Source organism: Antedon mediterranea, chromosome 4 (genome assembly GCF_964355755.1).
Source record: "Antedon mediterranea chromosome 4, ecAntMedi1.1, whole genome shotgun sequence".
NCBI lineage: Eukaryota > Metazoa > Echinodermata > Crinoidea > Comatulida > Antedonidae > Antedon > Antedon mediterranea.
In genome coordinates, this window is record NC_092673.1 from 30,538,845 (window position 1) to 30,557,329 (window position 18,485).

The 18,485-nt window shown below is 33.6% G+C and overlaps 2 protein-coding genes across 2 annotated transcripts in view; one reads left to right on the plus strand and one right to left on the minus strand.

Moving 5' to 3' along the window:
- On the plus strand, positions 1-5,593 carry LOC140047259 (deoxynucleotidyltransferase terminal-interacting protein 2-like). The gene is made up of 7 exons (XM_072092168.1): positions 1-22; positions 1,588-1,898; positions 2,846-2,954; positions 3,253-3,348; positions 3,953-4,117; positions 4,349-4,458; positions 4,558-5,593. Exons 2-7 carry the CDS (start codon positions 1,606-1,608, stop codon positions 4,643-4,645), a joined length of 861 nt encoding a protein of 286 aa, XP_071948269.1. The 5' UTR covers positions 1-22; positions 1,588-1,605; the 3' UTR covers positions 4,646-5,593.
- Positions 4,773-18,485, minus strand: part of LOC140047257 (coiled-coil alpha-helical rod protein 1-like) — a 21,094-nt gene continuing 7,381 nt past the window's right edge. Inside the window, exons 2-18 of the mRNA XM_072092164.1 lie at positions 14,711-14,984; positions 14,272-14,311; positions 13,561-13,854; positions 12,695-12,870; positions 11,623-11,758; positions 11,032-11,139; positions 10,687-10,818; positions 10,164-10,274; positions 9,563-9,669; positions 9,052-9,164; positions 8,369-8,471; positions 7,284-7,473; positions 7,034-7,151; positions 6,543-6,644; positions 6,107-6,258; positions 5,457-5,589; positions 4,773-4,906 (exon numbers count right to left, since the gene is read on the minus strand). Coding sequence (XP_071948265.1) covers positions 4,839-4,906; positions 5,457-5,589; positions 6,107-6,258; positions 6,543-6,644; positions 7,034-7,151; positions 7,284-7,473; positions 8,369-8,471; positions 9,052-9,164; positions 9,563-9,669; positions 10,164-10,274; positions 10,687-10,818; positions 11,032-11,139; positions 11,623-11,758; positions 12,695-12,870; positions 13,561-13,854; positions 14,272-14,311; positions 14,711-14,984 — 2,357 coding nt within the window. The 3' untranslated portion in view covers positions 4,773-4,838. The remainder of the gene's footprint in view (positions 4,907-5,456; positions 5,590-6,106; positions 6,259-6,542; positions 6,645-7,033; positions 7,152-7,283; positions 7,474-8,368; positions 8,472-9,051; positions 9,165-9,562; positions 9,670-10,163; positions 10,275-10,686; positions 10,819-11,031; positions 11,140-11,622; positions 11,759-12,694; positions 12,871-13,560; positions 13,855-14,271; positions 14,312-14,710; positions 14,985-18,485) is intronic.

Here is an 18,485-nt window from a genome sequence, read left to right on the forward strand (position 1 = left end):
TTTGCACGTGTTCTTTTTTTTGGTGAGTACTAAGCTAGGCCTAGTCTAGTTTGTTGTAACATAATTTGTAACTAGACTAATTAATAGACTACGTACTGTAGCTAAAATAACACATTGTTTATGTTTATTTAGGCCCGCAGATCGCATGGAGTTTAGGTACCGGCCTAGCATATCTACAAAAAAGTCTAAACTAGGGCTAGCTAGGCCCTCTAGACGGATACGGATCACTCCGGCCGCGCTTCAATCCGGCCGCGATTCATTCCGGCCGCAGCTATGGAGCGCCCAATGAGTCTTTTACAACCGAGACACGTTTTTTTGTAGAGAATCAAAATAAACATTTGTAATCATACAGTATATTTTTTCTCTTTCAGGATCACAACAACATCGCAAGTGTTTTAAATTAGGTCTAATGCTAAAACAAAATAATTTATGTGTTTTATCCAATGTAATAGGCTAGTATATTAATTGTAATGTGATTAATTAATGTAATTTATTTATGTACCCTACAGTATATGTCATATTATTTTTATCATATATAAATTAAAATATAAAATCATTGTAAATTGGACTGTACAAAAATAATATATTAATTCTTGATACAATTCCAGGTAACATTAATTAGACGGATATTTGATTATTTGAAATAAATTAATTAATATTGTAAATATTGTTATTAACTATAACGAACATCAATAATAATTGATTATTTGAAATAAATTAATTAATATTTTACATATTGTTATTAACTATTATTAGTAAGTATGGCTACTGGCAAGATAAAGTGTTATAAAAATAAGGGTTTTAACTAATTTTTATTGTTAATAAATGTAAAGCTATAAAAATAAATGTACATAGAAAGAAATTAAATATTGTTATTCAACCATTAATTAGACGGGTATTTGATTATTATTTTATTATTGAATTTAATTAAGTTAAGTTTAGTTTGAAAGAAAAAGCAGTTCCAACTTCTTTGAATGTTATTGTTAATGAAAAAAGTAAAATTGTTGCTAATAAATATTCAACTAGTTCCATTTAAATTCACCAAGAATTTGTTATAACACTGAACAGTATAGAAAACGTAGATATGGGCGCTCCATACTAACGGCCCCTTTGCACAGGAAGTCGAATTGAATAGCGGCCGGAGTGCATACATCGCGCTAAACTGATACGGCGGCCGGAGTGATTGGCTACCCTCTAGACTAGGGGCCGTCTAGCCTGCGTACTAGTAGTAGTAATAGTATTACTGTCTAACTAGGCCTAGCTAGCTAGAGTAGTAGGCCACCAGCCCACTCACAACACAGTGACAGGAGGCCATGTCTAGTAGTACTACTACTAGGCTAGTCAGTAGTATAGCCTAGCTAGGTATCAAAACTAGGCGCAATGCTAATAGGTTAAAAAATTACTTGTTATTGTTAAACAAATAATACTCAATCAATTTAATAAGTTCATCTTATTATGCAAATATGTAATAATATGTAGTAATAATACCTTTTTAAGGCCCAGGCCAGGGTATAAAGCTTAGTTAAGCCTACCGTAACTTTCTATATTATGATAACTTAAACACTAATTTTTTTCTTTTTTTTTAAGGTAAAGGAACAAAACAAAATGAATGAAGATCTATTAGACAAGAATGATTTGACTGAATTAGTACTATTGGCAAAAAGAAAAATAAAAGAAAACACAGTTGGAAAACTCGAAGATGTGTCTTCAAAGAGATTGGAAACTAAGAGTGATGTTGAGCATGGAGAAGAAACAAAGTGCAATTTTTTTATTGATACCACATCTCAACTTCCTACTGATATGTCATGCCTCACTACCTCGGAAACTGGATGTGACAAGATTAAGGAGACAACCGAAGATAAATCACCTAGTTTAAAATTTAGCGAACCTGCAGAACAGTAAGATTAACATTTCCCAATTCGTGTATTAATAACTTGCTATATCCACTAAAGCTGTCTACACTATCAAATGTTATGTGACAAAAAAAATGTGATGTGCCCATAGTGGACATGTTGATGTCATAATACTGTACTACCATATTTGAGTATATCACTTCCGTATTTGGGCACATCACATTGTGTAGACAGAGCTTAAAGAATGTATTTAATTAATTTCTCATTTCCAGTATTACTTGAATTAATAACCTGCTCATATCCAATACTTATAAGAACTTTCCAAAATTTAAGCTGCATTTATACTGACCCGAATTCAATCTAGTGACTGGAGAGAACTCTGGGTTTAGTTTTTCGATTACCCTTACACACATATGTATGGAATCCGAAATAAGATAGTGTAAACAAATCTTTTTTTAAATACTTTGCAATTTTTGTATCTTGCCACTGGAATCCGGGCTGGCTTAGTGTGAACACAGCTTTAGACACATCAGAATTATATGTATAAACCTCAAACTACTTTGACAAAAGTGTGATGTGCCCAAATATGGTAATGACATCATTGTGTCTATATATGGGCATGTCACATTTTGTAATGCGAGTGAGTGGCCGGGTGGTTAAGACAGTGGAACCGTAATTACGTAGCCATAACATTGGCAGGGGTTCAAGGCTCACTCACTCCATGGTTCTGGTGGTAGAACGAGTCTTCTCGGATATGGACTATAAACCGTAGGTCCAGTGTATACATCTAGCTCGTGTGCACATTAAAGAACCTAGTACATCTTTCGAGACGAGTAGGGGGTTACCCCGGTGTATTAGTACATCACAGCCACTGATCACCAACTGGGCCCTCTGGGAGACCAGTCTTTGACTGAAGAGGTTACCCAGTATAAATATATATTTCAATCAATCACTGTTATGAGACAAAAATATGGTGTAATTGTTTTACATAGGATTGAATTGGCATCAAAGCTAGATTCTGGTATTTGCAGTGAAAATTTGTATGTGACATTTCCAGACAGTAACACAGTTGTTAAAAAACGCTCACAAAGTCATGAAAAGGTAAGGAGGGGCATGAATTCAACTACTGTACAAAGCAGTGGAGCAAACAGCATGTCGGGAATCTGTACAGTATGCTGAAATAAATCACTGTTTAATGCATTGTCTCCCAGAACAATAAAGATATATAATTAAACTATGAATAGACCATATGTTTCTTTCACTGAAATTTAACCAAAATAATAGGGTACTCCTAGTATTTTTAAAAAGGACACAATTATCAGAAACTTTCAAACAATAATTTTTTTGCTATTATTTTTTAATGTATTAATTTAATTGCACATAACTTTTTCTACAATAGGTTTTAGAAAAGAGTGTGATTACGCCTGATTTTGAAAAACGTCACTCAATACCATCTTACCAAGAATCAAAGAGACAAATGAAAAAACAACGAAAAGTAAGATAAAATGTATTACATAATGTGCATAATATACCACATAGAGGGCAGGCTATGCAACCAATGGTCATGTACTAATTATGCTGCTAAACTTGTTTTTTGCTTGGGCAGTGGGTAGGCAGCATATACATTATAAACCATACCATCTTCATTCAGCTATATACCAATGTAGTACTGTATGGTTTTGTATAGCACTCTTCAATTTGAATAGTGCTATTTGCATATCATTGTGTACCATGTCCCACATATGCATGTGAAAGATAGCCGAACTACTTATATATAACTTTACCTAACCCTCTAAATAATCTTCTTCACTAAAGTAAAAAGAAGTTGCTCATGGGATTCGAACCCCATACAAAGACATTCAAAGTTCATGTATAGTCTAATTTATTTGCGAATTCTCACATCACATCTTATGGATATTCATGTTTATTTTGTGACGTTTCATTAGGGGTCTCCAACTTTTGTACGAAAAAAAATATTGCATCCCTCATAATTGAAACAGTACTGTCTGCAGATAATTGGATATATATGTAACATAATGCACATAAGTAATGATGGATATAATTTCAAAAGATTTTTATTAGTTTTATATTTTTTATAGAAAGAAAAGGATTCTAGCACAGGTAGTGGATGGTACGACATGAAAGCAGCCGAAATGACAGACGAACTAAGAAGGGATTTGAAACTTATTCAAATGAGATCAATTCTAGATCCAAAACGTTTCTACAAAAACAATGATATGAAAACTATTCCTAAATTTGTTCAGGTATAATTCAAACTACTGTACTGTGATTTCAGAACTTGTCCTTTTACCTAGAGGTTGTAGGTTGGAATCGTGCCTGATGAATTTTATGGGCCATGTCTGTTTAAAGCTGTGCTCCACTTAACTGTTCTATAGAATTTACCTATTTTTTATTATTATGTTTTTATCTAACTTTTGTCCCCCAACACTTTCTTTGTAGTTATTTTTTTAACATTTGAACATTGTTATTTTCAGATTGGGAAAGTTGTTGATAGTCATATAGATTTCTATAATAGTCGTGTTCCAAAGAAACAACGAAAAAGCACAATAGTTGATGAGCTACTTGCCGATGATGATTTAAGAAAGTAAGATTTTTCTAGCCCTATTCTATTTCAAAATTATTATTGTGCTTTTTTTTATTTACAGATCTGTAAATTTTATGAACTATTATTTTCTCTTTACAGACAAAATAAGAGAAAATATCTTGATCTACAACAGAAAAGTATGCATAAATTTTCTAAAGAAAGGAAACGAAAAAAGAAAGGAAAATAAAAAGTTTAGGTATATTTGAACCTTTGTAGAACTACATTGTGCATTCTCTGTGAAATTGGATGGAAAAAGATTCACAATGAATAATACTACATCAAAATTATTTATTCTTTAGTAATCTATAACAAAGAGCTGATGTTAATGTTCTTTAAACAAATTCAAACCATCCAAAATGTTCACTTGCTACCGTTAATATCTAATCACAAGTCAGCACATCTGACGTCAAATATTTGACATCATCGACCAGGTTACTCAGTGATGCATCTGAAACGTAAATAGTTCATCATGTTTCTGCCTCATCTATCAACAATCTTTCATGATATCACGCATACAAATATATTGTTTATTGGTAGATCACATGACCATCCATGTAATCTTAGGTTTTATAATTATTAGGTTGATTCTTATTTGAAAAAAAATTAAATATGCCATTTTAATGTCATATAGTAGTAATAAAAAAAACATTTTGAAATTTTTTTTTATCTGGAAGTGATTAACTTGATTAAAACTACAAGAAACCTATTCAAAGTCTCATTTAATAAATCTTCATTTTTCATGTTTTTGGAGAAACAATACATTATGTAGTGTGTTCTCTGTATATTCCACATGTTAGCTCTGTCTACACTATCAAATGTTATATAGCCCATATATGGACATGATCATGTCATATCACTACACTATTTGGGCACATCACACTTTTTTTGTCAAACTAGTTTGATAGCACTGTCAGACAGAGCTTTATGTTCGATATTGAATGGAAAAAGATCAAATGTACATATAACCTGAACAAGATTATGAGTGATTTAAAGCATACCTGTAACATGTTGCCCTGTATCTTGTTGTGGCTCTTCATACGCTGATTCTGAAGGTTCTATAAAATCACCCTTTCCTCGATGATGCTTTTCTTTTGTCAAACTCTCAATTAGGCCTTCTTGCCTAAGGGTTACCTTTGGAAAATTATAAATATAAATGGCAATTTAATAACAAATACTGTACTGTAGCAACCATTTTGGTTTGTGGTATTGTTTGGGTTTAGGCCTAAACTTAAGTTTTCTTAAATCATGCCCACTTTACCAATGATCTCCCTATAAACACATTTAAGTACAATTTAAAGCCTTATCTTTAAAGTTTGATATGCCCAGATATGGTAGTGATATGCTTAAATATGGTAGTAATATGACATCATGTCTATATATGGGAACATTTTTTTGTCACATAAAATTTGATAATGTAGACCGCTTTATAGATATATGTACTGAATAAGATATACAGGTAGTGCCTATATGTCTGTAATTAAAGACAAATTTGGACAAAGGTTTTTGTTTGTGTCTTTATGTGGTTTAAATGGCCATTTTGGTCTCTACTCACAGCCTCTAGTTGACTAGTATGTATTTAACTGTGGTACTTAAAAGATGTCATTTCTAGGTGTAGTTTTTCAACTTGTCTTCAGTAAGTTACACAAACCTTTAAAATATTATTGTCTTTCTGTAAATGTTTGACTTGTTTTTGTAATTTCTCTACTTCCTTCTTGTAGAAAGTTTCTTGTGATTTCATTTGATCTTCAAATCTCTGTTTTTCTCGCACAGCTTTCCTTTCGCACTGTCTCATTGACACAACTGAAAGTAGGTCAGTTAAGATAAAGTATTGAAATATTACATGTTGCAGTGTGTAGGGTTTTTTTAGTACAGTACAACGCGACTCTACAGCTCACTATGTCGGTCGGTTGGTCAGTCAGTAAACACTAACTTGTGCACGCGACTGTAGCCATGTATATGGCCTTGTTTTATTGAGGGTCAGTGGCCGTATTACCAATAATACTTAAGGCTTGGTTCCCACTAGGACGTAACGCAAGGATATAAATGCAATGCAAGCGTCTTTAGGGGCAGTACACAAGACTTACCTGCTTTTGTGTGTTCCCGTCTAGCAGTGTTCAAGTGACCTTCCATTGTTGCTAATTGATTACTGTACTCTGTATCTAGTGCTTGCTGCCTTTCATCAGATACTAAAAAAAAAAAATAGATAAGACAAGAATGAACTTTAAACTCCGAGGGTTCGAGGTTCACTCGCTCTATGGTTCTGGTGGTAGAACGCGTCTTCTCGGATAAGGACTATAACCTGTAGGTCTAGTGTACACATCTAGCTCATGTGCAAAGAACCTAATACATCTCTTGAAACGAGTAGGGGGCTATTAATATTCAGTATATCACCAGGAAGTTAAGAAATTGTTTTGTGCATGTCGATTTATATAATATGATGGGTTGATAGAAGTGCCATGGACACTACTGGAAATATTTATATTTGCGCTGCAAGATTCATAATCGGAACATAGGAAAATAATATCTTTTTTTTAATGGAACATAACATGTTTATTTTGTGAACATCTTAACAAACCTTTTTTATTTTTGCGTCTTTCTTTTATTAACTCTTCCTTCTGATCTGCAATTTCTTTGCTCGTTTCTTGGAACCGAATTTCTAGCTCTAAAAACTTTTCATTTGATTTGTCGATGTTCTAATTATTAAAAATAAAAACAACACTAATATCATAGTATATTGACAAGACACAATTTAAGTTGTTTTCTAATGGACATAGATGCGTAATAAATTTGTCAGATCCCAAACAGTGTATTTGATTAAAATTTACCTTTGATTTCACTTCAAGCAAATCTTGCAATGTTTTAATTTCTTCTTTTTTGGCTTTTAATTCTTCCTCTTTTGTTAATTTAAAATCTTGTATCTGTTGAAGGGCAGTTTGAGCATCTTCTTTGAGACGAGAAACCAGTAAATCACGTTCCTCCATTGTCTGTTTTAGTTCCTCTTTCAAAGCAAGCTCACTGTAAAAAAACAACACTGCTGTATTATTTTACCCTAAACCATATTTACTGAGTTAATCTTGGTAATCAAGCAAAACAAGTATTCTGTGACTGTTGGTCCTGGAAGTTTGTAGAGCATTTATTTTTCATTCATTCATATCATTTATATTTTCCATAATATTCAAAATAAAACAAGGTGACTTGAAAAAAAAAACTTTGAAAATAAAATAAAATAGTATGAAATGGAAGGATGTCTTTATAGGACAAAATGTCACTTAAGCTAAGGCCACCGGTGAAACACAAGGCATTTGAATGGTTATTATTAATACAAAATACAAAGTAAATGAAAGGAGAAAAGTAAAGATAAATGACAGGATGTCATCAATGATTGTGTAAACAATTGAGGTTTGTAACATTGGAAATGGAAAATAACACACAAAAAAACCCAGACAGAATGCAAGCAATCAATAGAGCCATAAACTGAGACCAGAGTAGGTAAAGTTGAAACCTAAGCTAATGCTAACGGCTGTGGTGCCCATCTCCATTTCTTTAGCCAGACTCCACTAATTGTGTTTGTTTCGGGGTACGCCACTCCTCCCGCACAAACGAGTCTGATTTACCTTCTCAATACTTTTTACATACCGGTACCCATTTCTATCACCTGGATGGGGAGGAACAATGTCGATAAAGAATCTTTGTCAAGGACTCAACACTGTACTGACTGGGCCGGGGCTTGAACCAACAACCTCTTGATTGCAAGTCCAATGCTCTAGCCACTGTGCCACAGTGCTCCAGAGTAGATTTGTAGATTATGTTTAAAACTAGAAATTTAAGATTTAGATAAAATGGTTTTAAAGAGGGAATACCATAATTTGGAACCTGTATATAAAATATGATGTTGACGAAGAAAGCCTACCAATTAGTTGGAATTTCTGTCATATCGTCCAAAATAGCAATTGAAGCTGAGTCTTTTCCGTCAACCTTCAATCGCCACATGGCATCTTTTCTTTGGAAGAGACCTAGAATAATTTAAAAACATAGTAATACTGATTTTTGTAAATTCTCATTTTTACCTATAGTAGAACTCCTCCTTTGGGACACCACTAATGTTTGGTTCACACTAGAGACGCAAGGTAAGGATGTAACGCAACACAAGTGATTTGACCAATCACTGGTGATGGATTATTCGAACTTTCGCTTGGTCAACTCGCTTGTTGTGCTAATACGTCAATGCGTTGCATTGCATCTTAGTGGCAACCAAGTTTAAGTGGACATTTTTCCATGAAACAAAGCAACAATATATTAATATAGAGTAATATTTTTGATTTTGTAAATTATTGTATATAAGATTTATATTTCTGTACAGCGCTTTGGTTTCTGCGAAAAGCGCTATATAAAAAACTATAACAATAATAATATTATGTTCTAAATCCTCTGGGGACATTTCTATTAAGGGGACACTTTAGTTATGTCTCAAAGATGTTCCCTTAATAGGGATTCTACTACTGTATATTAATGTCCATATTATCACTATTTTGTTTAGAGTTTATATTTATATATAAATATTTATTATATATAATATTTTTACACAGACCGTACCTTTTAACATCTCTATTCTGCTGACAGCATAGCTAATCCTATGGTCATAGTTTGACAGTTTATTAAAAGCACTTTGCATTGAATCTTCAACAGTATTCCCATTGCAAACATGACTGTATGTAACAATAATAATCAATTAGATTAGTCGTTTGATAATATCATGAGTCATTATCACATCATTATCATTATGACACATCATAATTGTAATCACATAATAATTAATTAATAGTGTTTCATTTCATAATCACATCCTAACCACATCTGACCAAGCCGTTTCTGAAAGCCCTCCCATTGCATCTACTCTTACGTTATTTTTATTTCTGTGATATATATATATATATTTACTTTTTCTTTTTGTCTGATTGTTATGGCATCCATGATACAAGCATTTGCTTTCTAGGTGATGCCACTATTTTTTTTTTCATGATCGATCGATCATAATCATCACATCATAATCACACATTATTATCCTAAAAAAACATTATCAAATCACAATAGAATAAGAACATACCTGTCAACTAAAGACAGAATATGTTGATTCGCTCGTACAGACTCCTCTAATCTTTGATCCAGTACAACAGCGACCTCTTGTGATGAGATCAACTCTTCTTCGAGATCCTGTGCAAAAATATTTTAAGAAGAAATTCAAATCAAATTTTCATTCATCTTGTACCTTTCTAACGTACAGTAGAACCAAGACAATCTAAAAGGAGACTGAGCTCGCCTTGCCAAGATAGGAACTTGTAACAGTCCTTTGATCCTATATCTGGCTGCGACAAATACTAACAGCACCCACCCCCTCCCCTCCCCTTGCGTACGGTCCTGAACAGTACTACACATGTACATATTCTCTGTGTCTCTGTCTTGCAGACAAAGATAAACCCTTTAAATGCCAGAGCTCAGTATGCTTTTGTTAGATAGCCTTCGTAGAACCCATCATTGGAGGACCCCTTATTCAGAAGGCACGCACTCCTTATTCAGAGGAAACCCCGTATTCAGGGGAAGCAACAATGTTAAACATTACAATTCAGTGAACACCTTTATTATGTGGATACTTTGTTGGGTTTCGAAAGTGTCCCCTTAATACGGTTTTACGTATACACTTGTGATACCTTATTTTTATTGAGTTGTATTTGCAACTCTGCCTGGCTGTCACTGATCTTGTGTTTTAAAATTTCAAGTTCGTTATTTGAACTATGGAGCTTTGCCTGCATATCGTCAACCTTAAAAACAAAGAAACATAATGAATGCTAAACAACTGTTGAATGCTTTGAAGTTATGCGGAAAATCAAAAACCACAGATAGATTTAATCATGTACATATCAAAAGTTCCAAAATTGAATTGGATGCTTGTTTACAATATGAAATACTCTCTCCTATCTTAAGCGCTCTGTTCACACTATCGAACTAGTTTGACAAAAAAAAGTGTGATGTGTCCAAATATAGTATTGATATGCTTAAAGTTAAACATGAAATAACATCATCATGTCCACATATGGGCACATCATATTTGTTGTCACATAAAGTTTGATAGTGTAGACAGAGCTTTATACAAATGACCAAATAAGGAAATATATTAACTTAACATTCAATCATAACCATTTTAAATACAAAATCATACAGTCATTTCATTACCATTATTTTGTGGTTGTGATCATTCCTCTTCATTACCAAATCTTGTGACTTTCTCTGCACCATTAGTTTGAAGACATTCTCTCGCCATTTTGTTAAAATATTCTCCATTTTTGTGCAAGCTTCATCAGACTCCTATAAAGATCAATAACTGTGTGTTTATTTTACTTTTTTTAAATCTCTAAACTATACAAAGGTGTGAAATATACTGTAGAGATACTAAGTATTTTTTTAGCTAAAATCAGAACATAATTTCAAATAAAGTGAAAAAAAAAATACCGGTTACTGTACTGTATACTGTATCTCTTGTAAATAATGATATAATTAACTGTATTTGAACAAGCATACCTTGGAAAGTTCAACGTCCTGAATAGCTTGAATTTCAGTGGCTGATGTCAGTCTTAGGTTGGTTAATTCTAAGCTGGTTTTTAGACACAAGCATTCCTTTTCAAGACTCTAAAATTACACAAAACCATCATACAGTACAGCCAACTCATCCAATACTGGACACCTTTGGGCTGGCTAAATATGTCTGAATGTGTTTTTAATGGTAAAAAGAAGTTTGGGACCTTTTGGTACTCAAGAAAAGTCTGGATTTCAGAGAGCTGGTATTGGGAGAGTCGACTGTATAATATTTATAGTGGAAATAATGTAGTAACAGTTTAAAGTGGAGGCAGTGTATTGTGGCGCAGGTGTAAAGCTATCTGTCCACATTGTCAAACAAATTTTACCAAAAAAAGTGTGATGTGCTCAAATATGGTAGTGATATGCCCAAATATGGTAATGATATGACATCATCATGTCCATATTTGGGCACATCATACTTTTTTGTCACATAAATTTTTATAGTGTAGACAGGGATTACTTCAGATAACGTGTAGGTGGCAGAGAAAGTGAGTAAAAGAGGAGCGAAGTACTTAAAATGAAGATACACAGTACTTTGATCTGTTGGTTGTATCGTTGCTTCTCTATTTGCCAGGTAGCTGTTGTCTTGTTTGACGTAAAAGAATCATTCATGTAAGTCTGTAATCTTTTAACTTGTTCCTTTAATTCGGCCGATTGATTTTCACTTTCTCTAGAAGGGAATAAACATTTAATTAACAAGTTTACTTTAAACAGTTAAAATTGCAGAAAAACATATTTTCTTCACATTTTACTTAAAGATGTATTGTCCCTTTCACTAATTCCCCAAATTTTTTTTTTTTAATTTTTGAAAACAAGTGGGTCATTTTGAAGTATCATAATAGTTATTAACTTTCACCAAAAATTAGTCGAAAAAAAAAAATAATTTAACCAAAATACAGATGTTTTTTTGTTCAAAAAATAACTTTGACTTCCAGTCAAAGTTTTCAATCAAAACATATCTCATAATGCAACGCACTTATTTGGCTACTCTGTATGCATAATCATAAAACTTCCTCGCGATCTGTGTGAAAACACCTTCTCAACCGTGACAAGTTGTAAACAATCCTAATTAGCATCATGCATAATGCATACTCATGGTTTGAAATCTTTGTTTACTTTCGCTTGCGACGATTTCCCAGATGAAATGTAATCTAATTAATTTACCTTGTTTCAAGGGACAATACATCTGTCTACACTATCAAACTAGTTTGACAAAAAAAGTGTGATGTGCCCAAATATGGTAGTGATACGCTTAAATATAGTAGTGATATGACATCATCATGTCCATATATGGGCACATCAATTTTTTTTTGCCACATAAAGTTTGCTATCGAAAGAAGATGGACTGTGGCGATTCAAGGTAAATTCAAGGTAAAATTCAAGGATAGTTTAGACAGAGCTTCAGACTTAATTTAATAATAATTTTAATCTTTTACAGGCAGAGGAATAAAATGAGTAGAAAATATTAGAGGATATGAACTGTTTAAGCAAGTCTACTACTGAATCAAGAAATTATGAATAGAATTTGAAAAAACAAATGCATAAAGATTCATACAAAAAAGATGGAAATGCTATTAAGCCTGGTAAAATATTTGTTTTCTCTCACCTAAGTTGTTTCTTATATTGAGCTTCTGTTGATTCTAGTAACTTTTCTAAATCTGATTTTTGATGACACATGTGTTTCAAAGTGGCATGGCTTTTTTCTAATTCAATAGACTGTGTTTTAATTGTTTCTTCAAGTTGATTCTGTTTCTGAATGCTCATTGTTCTTAAGTGTTCAATCTATATTTTAGTAAATGTAAAGACATGTCTACACTAGCAAACTAGTTTCCAAATATGACAGTGATATGCCCAAAGTAGTGATATGACATCATCGTGTTTATATATGGACACATCACAATTTTTTATCACATAAAGTTTGATAGTGTAGACAGAGCTTTATGTCTACGCTATCAAACTAGTTTGTCAAAAAAGTGTGAGGTGTCCAAACAAATATAGCAGTCATATGCCCAAGTATGGTAGTGATATGACATATATCATGTCCATATTATGGGCACATTTTTTTTTCATATAAAGTTTGACAGGGTTTAACAAATTGTTATCGTACCATGGTACGAATGTATGAGGTAAAAGATTGTATAAATTTGGTGAGCTTCACAGGTTGCTGGGGCTGGGCGTGCTGTATATAGTCAAAATGAATTTTACTGGGAAGGTTTTAAACTATTTGAATCATACTCAGGAGTGGGTTAGTGATTCAGGGGAGTACTGGAGTATTAAAATTGTACTGGGAATGTTATAAACTACATTTGAAAATTATCAGAAGGTTTATGGTTGTACTAGAATATACATTAAAAAAATCAGTGAGTGCAGTGTGTGTTGTGGGTATTAGGGAGTTACTGGAGGAGGGGGTTATGTGGTATCAAAATGATTGGAATTGTACAGGGAACATTTAAAACTACATTTTAACTGTACCTCTTTAACATGGCCTTCATCATTCTGTTTAAGCCTAGCTTCCCGTTGTCTAGCAACCGTGATATTCTCTCTCTCATTGTCTTGCACACAAGTTTTCAATTCTTGTATCTGTTGTTGGTATTGTCCTGTAAGGGTCTGTATCTCGGCCTTTAGTTGCCCGATTTCAGTTGCTTGTTTTGTAATTATCTCGGAGGTGTGCTGCATTGGAAATACATTGGTGTGGTGGTAGGGGTCCGGCCTAGGCTCCAAAAAAATGGGTGGTCTCAGCTCTGAAGATGGTCTATATCTTTCTTTCTGAAAGCAAAAATAAAACATACACTACATACTAATATGTATTAATATAAACTTTATTACAGTAGTGGTTGGAATGATGTATGTTTTGGTAGATTTATACACACCGGCTGTTTCTTCACTCAAAACCTTTAGCTTTTTTCTAGAATGCTGCTCAAACACCTTGGCTCACCTATTTCATACCGGGTGGGTCAATGCAACTCACCATATCATTTAAGATGACTCCTTGATAACAAATGGACCAGACTGACCCACTTCCAGTTGAAAGAGTTTTAGGAGTTAGTATCATGGTGCGTAGAAAGTGATGTTTTTAAATACAAGGTCCATCTTCATTATTATCTTCCAACAAGAAGAAATATACTTAAAACTATTACTCAGTTCCATAAATGATCAATTTCGGTTTGAAGATTTGAGACCTACCTGTAATTTATGTGCTCCTTCATCTTCCGCAACCTTAGAACTACAAAAGATAAAACAAACACAAGTATTTAAGGATAATAAGTGGAGTTGTAGCTTGGTGGTTTAGATGCTTGGCTACCAATCCCAGGGCCCAGGGTTCAAATCCTGTCAGATGCCAGTGATTTTTTTTTCTCATGACAGAACAACTCCACTCCCAACAACTTGTAATAAGACTTTGTTTGTGTTGAGCATCTTGTGTATATTTTTGTGTGTGATTATTTAAGGGTGAAGCCGCTTTAATAACTACTAGTCTTAACGTCTATGTGGCTACCCTCCCTCTCCAGGAGACTTGTCTCCAAAAACTGTCATAAAAGAAATAAAAATATTTAGGAACAGCAGACCACCAAAATAAGAATCTTGCAATGTAAAAATGTTAACTTGTTAAATGTTTGTCACCTACCGTAGTTTTACATTTTCTTTATTTAGTTCAATGATTGCTTTAGTTGCTTCTGATAGCTCTTTCAAGTGAGACAGTTGTGGGATGGTCATGCGAGGGTCACTGGTTGTTTCAGTTTGACCTTTCACCTCTTCATCCTGTATGCTATGTTGATTTACACTAACTGATGCATCTTTTGTTTCTCGTGATACAGGTGGTGTGTTTGGGCACACATTCTCAGCAGCCTTCTGCTTTGACTTTTGAAATAATGATGGAGGGATTAGCTCAGGTCCTTTATCTATCCAAGTGAAAATTATTCAATTTTGACATTGCCGCAATGAAATTAAAAGACAATTATGATGAATCTTGCCAATTGGCATTGTTGCATGATTTCATATTCATGTTGTTTTATTGGCAACAATAATATAATAGGCCTAAATCATATCTTTTTTGCAACTATAAAGACTAGCTAAGTATCAGTGAAGTGTGCACAATGCCAATGATAATTGCAAATCTCAAACTTTCAGTAGGGGTGTCACGAAACCTAAGACCACGAAAGCTAAGACCCCCTAAGACCTAAGATCACGAAAGCTAAGACCCAAGACCTAAGACCCCGTTGAGTAAATGTATATTTTTTCTTTACAACAAACAAACTTGACGGATTGTTTGTTGGTATATATTTACTCCAATTGTGTTGGTTCAGGGGATGTTTTTCTTTCGCACCTGCCTTTCTTGTATTTTGACTCCAAATTTGTTAACTGACTTTATCCTGAATACCACACTTTAAAATTAGGACTTATAAGTACTTTCAGAAGGAGAAACACATAAAAACAAATAAATAAATCCTTTAAATTGATGATTTTACAGACGTGTTTCTTTGTATACTGTAACTCCCATGCTCAATGTTTTTGTTTCTATGGAGCGCCAAAAGAGCAACAATAATAGAACAAGTATAAAAACAGAAAGAAAACGAAAAAAAAAACAAACAAAAAACTTATTATCATGATTTTTAAATTAAAATTTATTTGCGAGTATTTATTTCTTCGTACTAGCATGATTATACTATTATATTATTATTACAATTTTAATTCTACATTGTTCCATTCCATCCACACTGTAGATGGACTCCACAGAGTTTTCAGCCCTCAATATAATTTTTGCTCTTTTGACGTTCCATAGAAACAAAAACATTGAACATTGGGTAGGCCTACTGTACTCTGTAGGCTAGTCATGCAAAATTTGCAAACAGTATGTGTGCGAGAAAAACGTCTGTAAAATCATCAATTTAAAAATGTATTTGTTACTTTTTATGTGATTCTTTTTCATAAAAGTGCTAATTCTAAGGTGTGGTATTCAGAATAAATGTTGGAGGTTAAAATACAAGGCAGGTGCGAAAGATAAATATTGTAATCTTAGGTCTTGGGTCTTTGCTTTCGTGATCTTAGGTCTTAGGGGGTCTTAGCTTTCGTGGTCTTAGGTTTCGTGACACCCCTTTTAGTAGCCGGGTCCTCCTAAACAATTTAAGTGTTAATTTAATGAATTATGATATATATAGACTTAATAGCATTTCCAATAATATCAATTTTGGAGCGATATAGACACCAAAAATGTTAAATAATCGACCAGCTTCGCGTTCATGAAGACCTTCGCGAAATGAACTGAGTTGGACCCTAGCTCTAGGCTTAGCCTAAGCCTAGAGCTAGGGTCTAGGCCTAAGCCTTAGTTAGGCCTAAACTAGCTAGCCTAGGCCCTATCTACTTTATTAACTTGGCTAGCTAGGCTAGGTATCAATTCACCTCACGGCCCATGTACTAGGCCTAACTAGGCCTATTATGGGCACTAAGGCGCAGGATTGGTCATAGCAATAAATAGCAAACAAATAGCTGTGTAAATGCTATACCTGATACAGCAATAATAGCAATTAATAGCAAACAAATAGCTGTGTAAATTGCTATACCTTTTACAGCAATAATAGCAAATAATAGCAAACAAATAGGGGTGTCACGAAACCTAAGACCACGAAAGGTAAGACCCCCTAAGACCTAAGATCACGAAAGCTAAGACCCAAGATTACAAATTCTAAGATATACTACAGCTTAAAACAATACTTGTTTATCCATACATAATTTTAAAGACAGTAGGTTTCATTTATTACCATAAATATAATTAAATACTACCGTAAAACATAGATAAACTCACATTATTTTCGCCCGTTGAGTAAATGTATATTTTTTTCTTTACAACAAACAAACTTGACGGGTTGTTTGTTGGTATATATTTACTCCATTGTGTTGGTTCAGAGGATGTTTTTCTTACGCACCTGCCTTTCTTGTATTTTGACTCCAAATTTGTTGACTACCGTAACTTTATCCTGAATACCACACTTTAAAATTAGGATGTATAAGTACTTTCAGACGGAGAAACACATAAAAACAAATAAATAAATCCTTTAAATTGATGATTTTACAGACATGTTTCTTTGTATACTGTAACTCCTCGAGCTCCCCACATGCTCAATGTTTTTGTTTCTATGGAGCGCCAAAAGAGCAACAATAATAGTACAAGTATAAAAACAGAAAGAAAACGAAACAAATCATGATTTTTAAATAAAAATTTATTTGCCAGTATTTATTTCTTCGTACTTGCATGATTATTAATATACTATTATCATTACAATTTTAATTTTACATTGTTCCATCCACACTGTAGATGGACTCCACAGAGTTTTTAGCCCTCTATATAATTTTTGCTCTTTTGACGTTCCATAGAAACAAAAACATTGAACATGGTAGGCCTACAACTGCTACTGTACTGTAGGCTAGTCATGCGAAATTCGTAAACAGTTTGTGTGCGAGAAAAACGTCTGTAAAATCATCAATTTAAAAATGTATTTGTTACTTTTTATGTGATTCTTTTTCATAAAAGTGCCAATTCTAAGGTGTGGTATTCAGAATAAATGTTGGGAGTTAAAATACAAGGCAGGTGCGAAAGATAAATATTTGTAATCTTAGGTCTTGGGTCTTAGCTTTCGTGATCTTAGGTCTTAGGGGGTCTTAGCTTTCGTGGTCTTGGGTTTCGTGACACCCAAACAAATAGCTGTGTAATTGCTATACCTGATACAGCAATAATAGCAAATAATAGCAAACAAATAGCTGTATAATTGCTATATATGATACAGCAATAATAGCAATTAATAGCAGTTAAAGCCAAATAATATAACAATTACACAATGCTACATTTAAACTGTGTATACTTAAAGGCCAGGTGCGAGGTGCAAGAAATTTCTATTGATCATACATTCCAATAATCATCGATCTATAGTTTCCCCTATGTTTCATAATTTTTGGGATTTTCTTTGTGTTACACAAGCTTGTTGAAAATAACCACCTTCTTATCAGTGGGGGATAGTTCAAATTACACAGTAAAATCTCTAAATTCTTTTGTACACAAATTTTTTTAATAAAGAGGCGTTTTAGTGATGTTTTTTTCAGGTTATACACGTCAGCCATTTTACATGAGGGTGGTTAGATCTTGGCGGTTTACATCTGGAGTGATGTTTTTTTTTAAGGGTGTAAACATCAGGCGTTTTACATGACGGTGGTCAGATCTTGGAGGTTTGCATCTGGAGTGATGTTTTTTTTTATGGGTATACACGTCAGGCATTGCACATGAGGTTGGTAAGATCTTTGAGGTTTATGTCAGGAGTAATGTTTTTTTTTAAGGGTATACACGTCAGGCGTTTTACATGAGGGTGGTTAGATCTTGGCGGTTTACATCTGGAGTGATGTTTTTTTTTAGG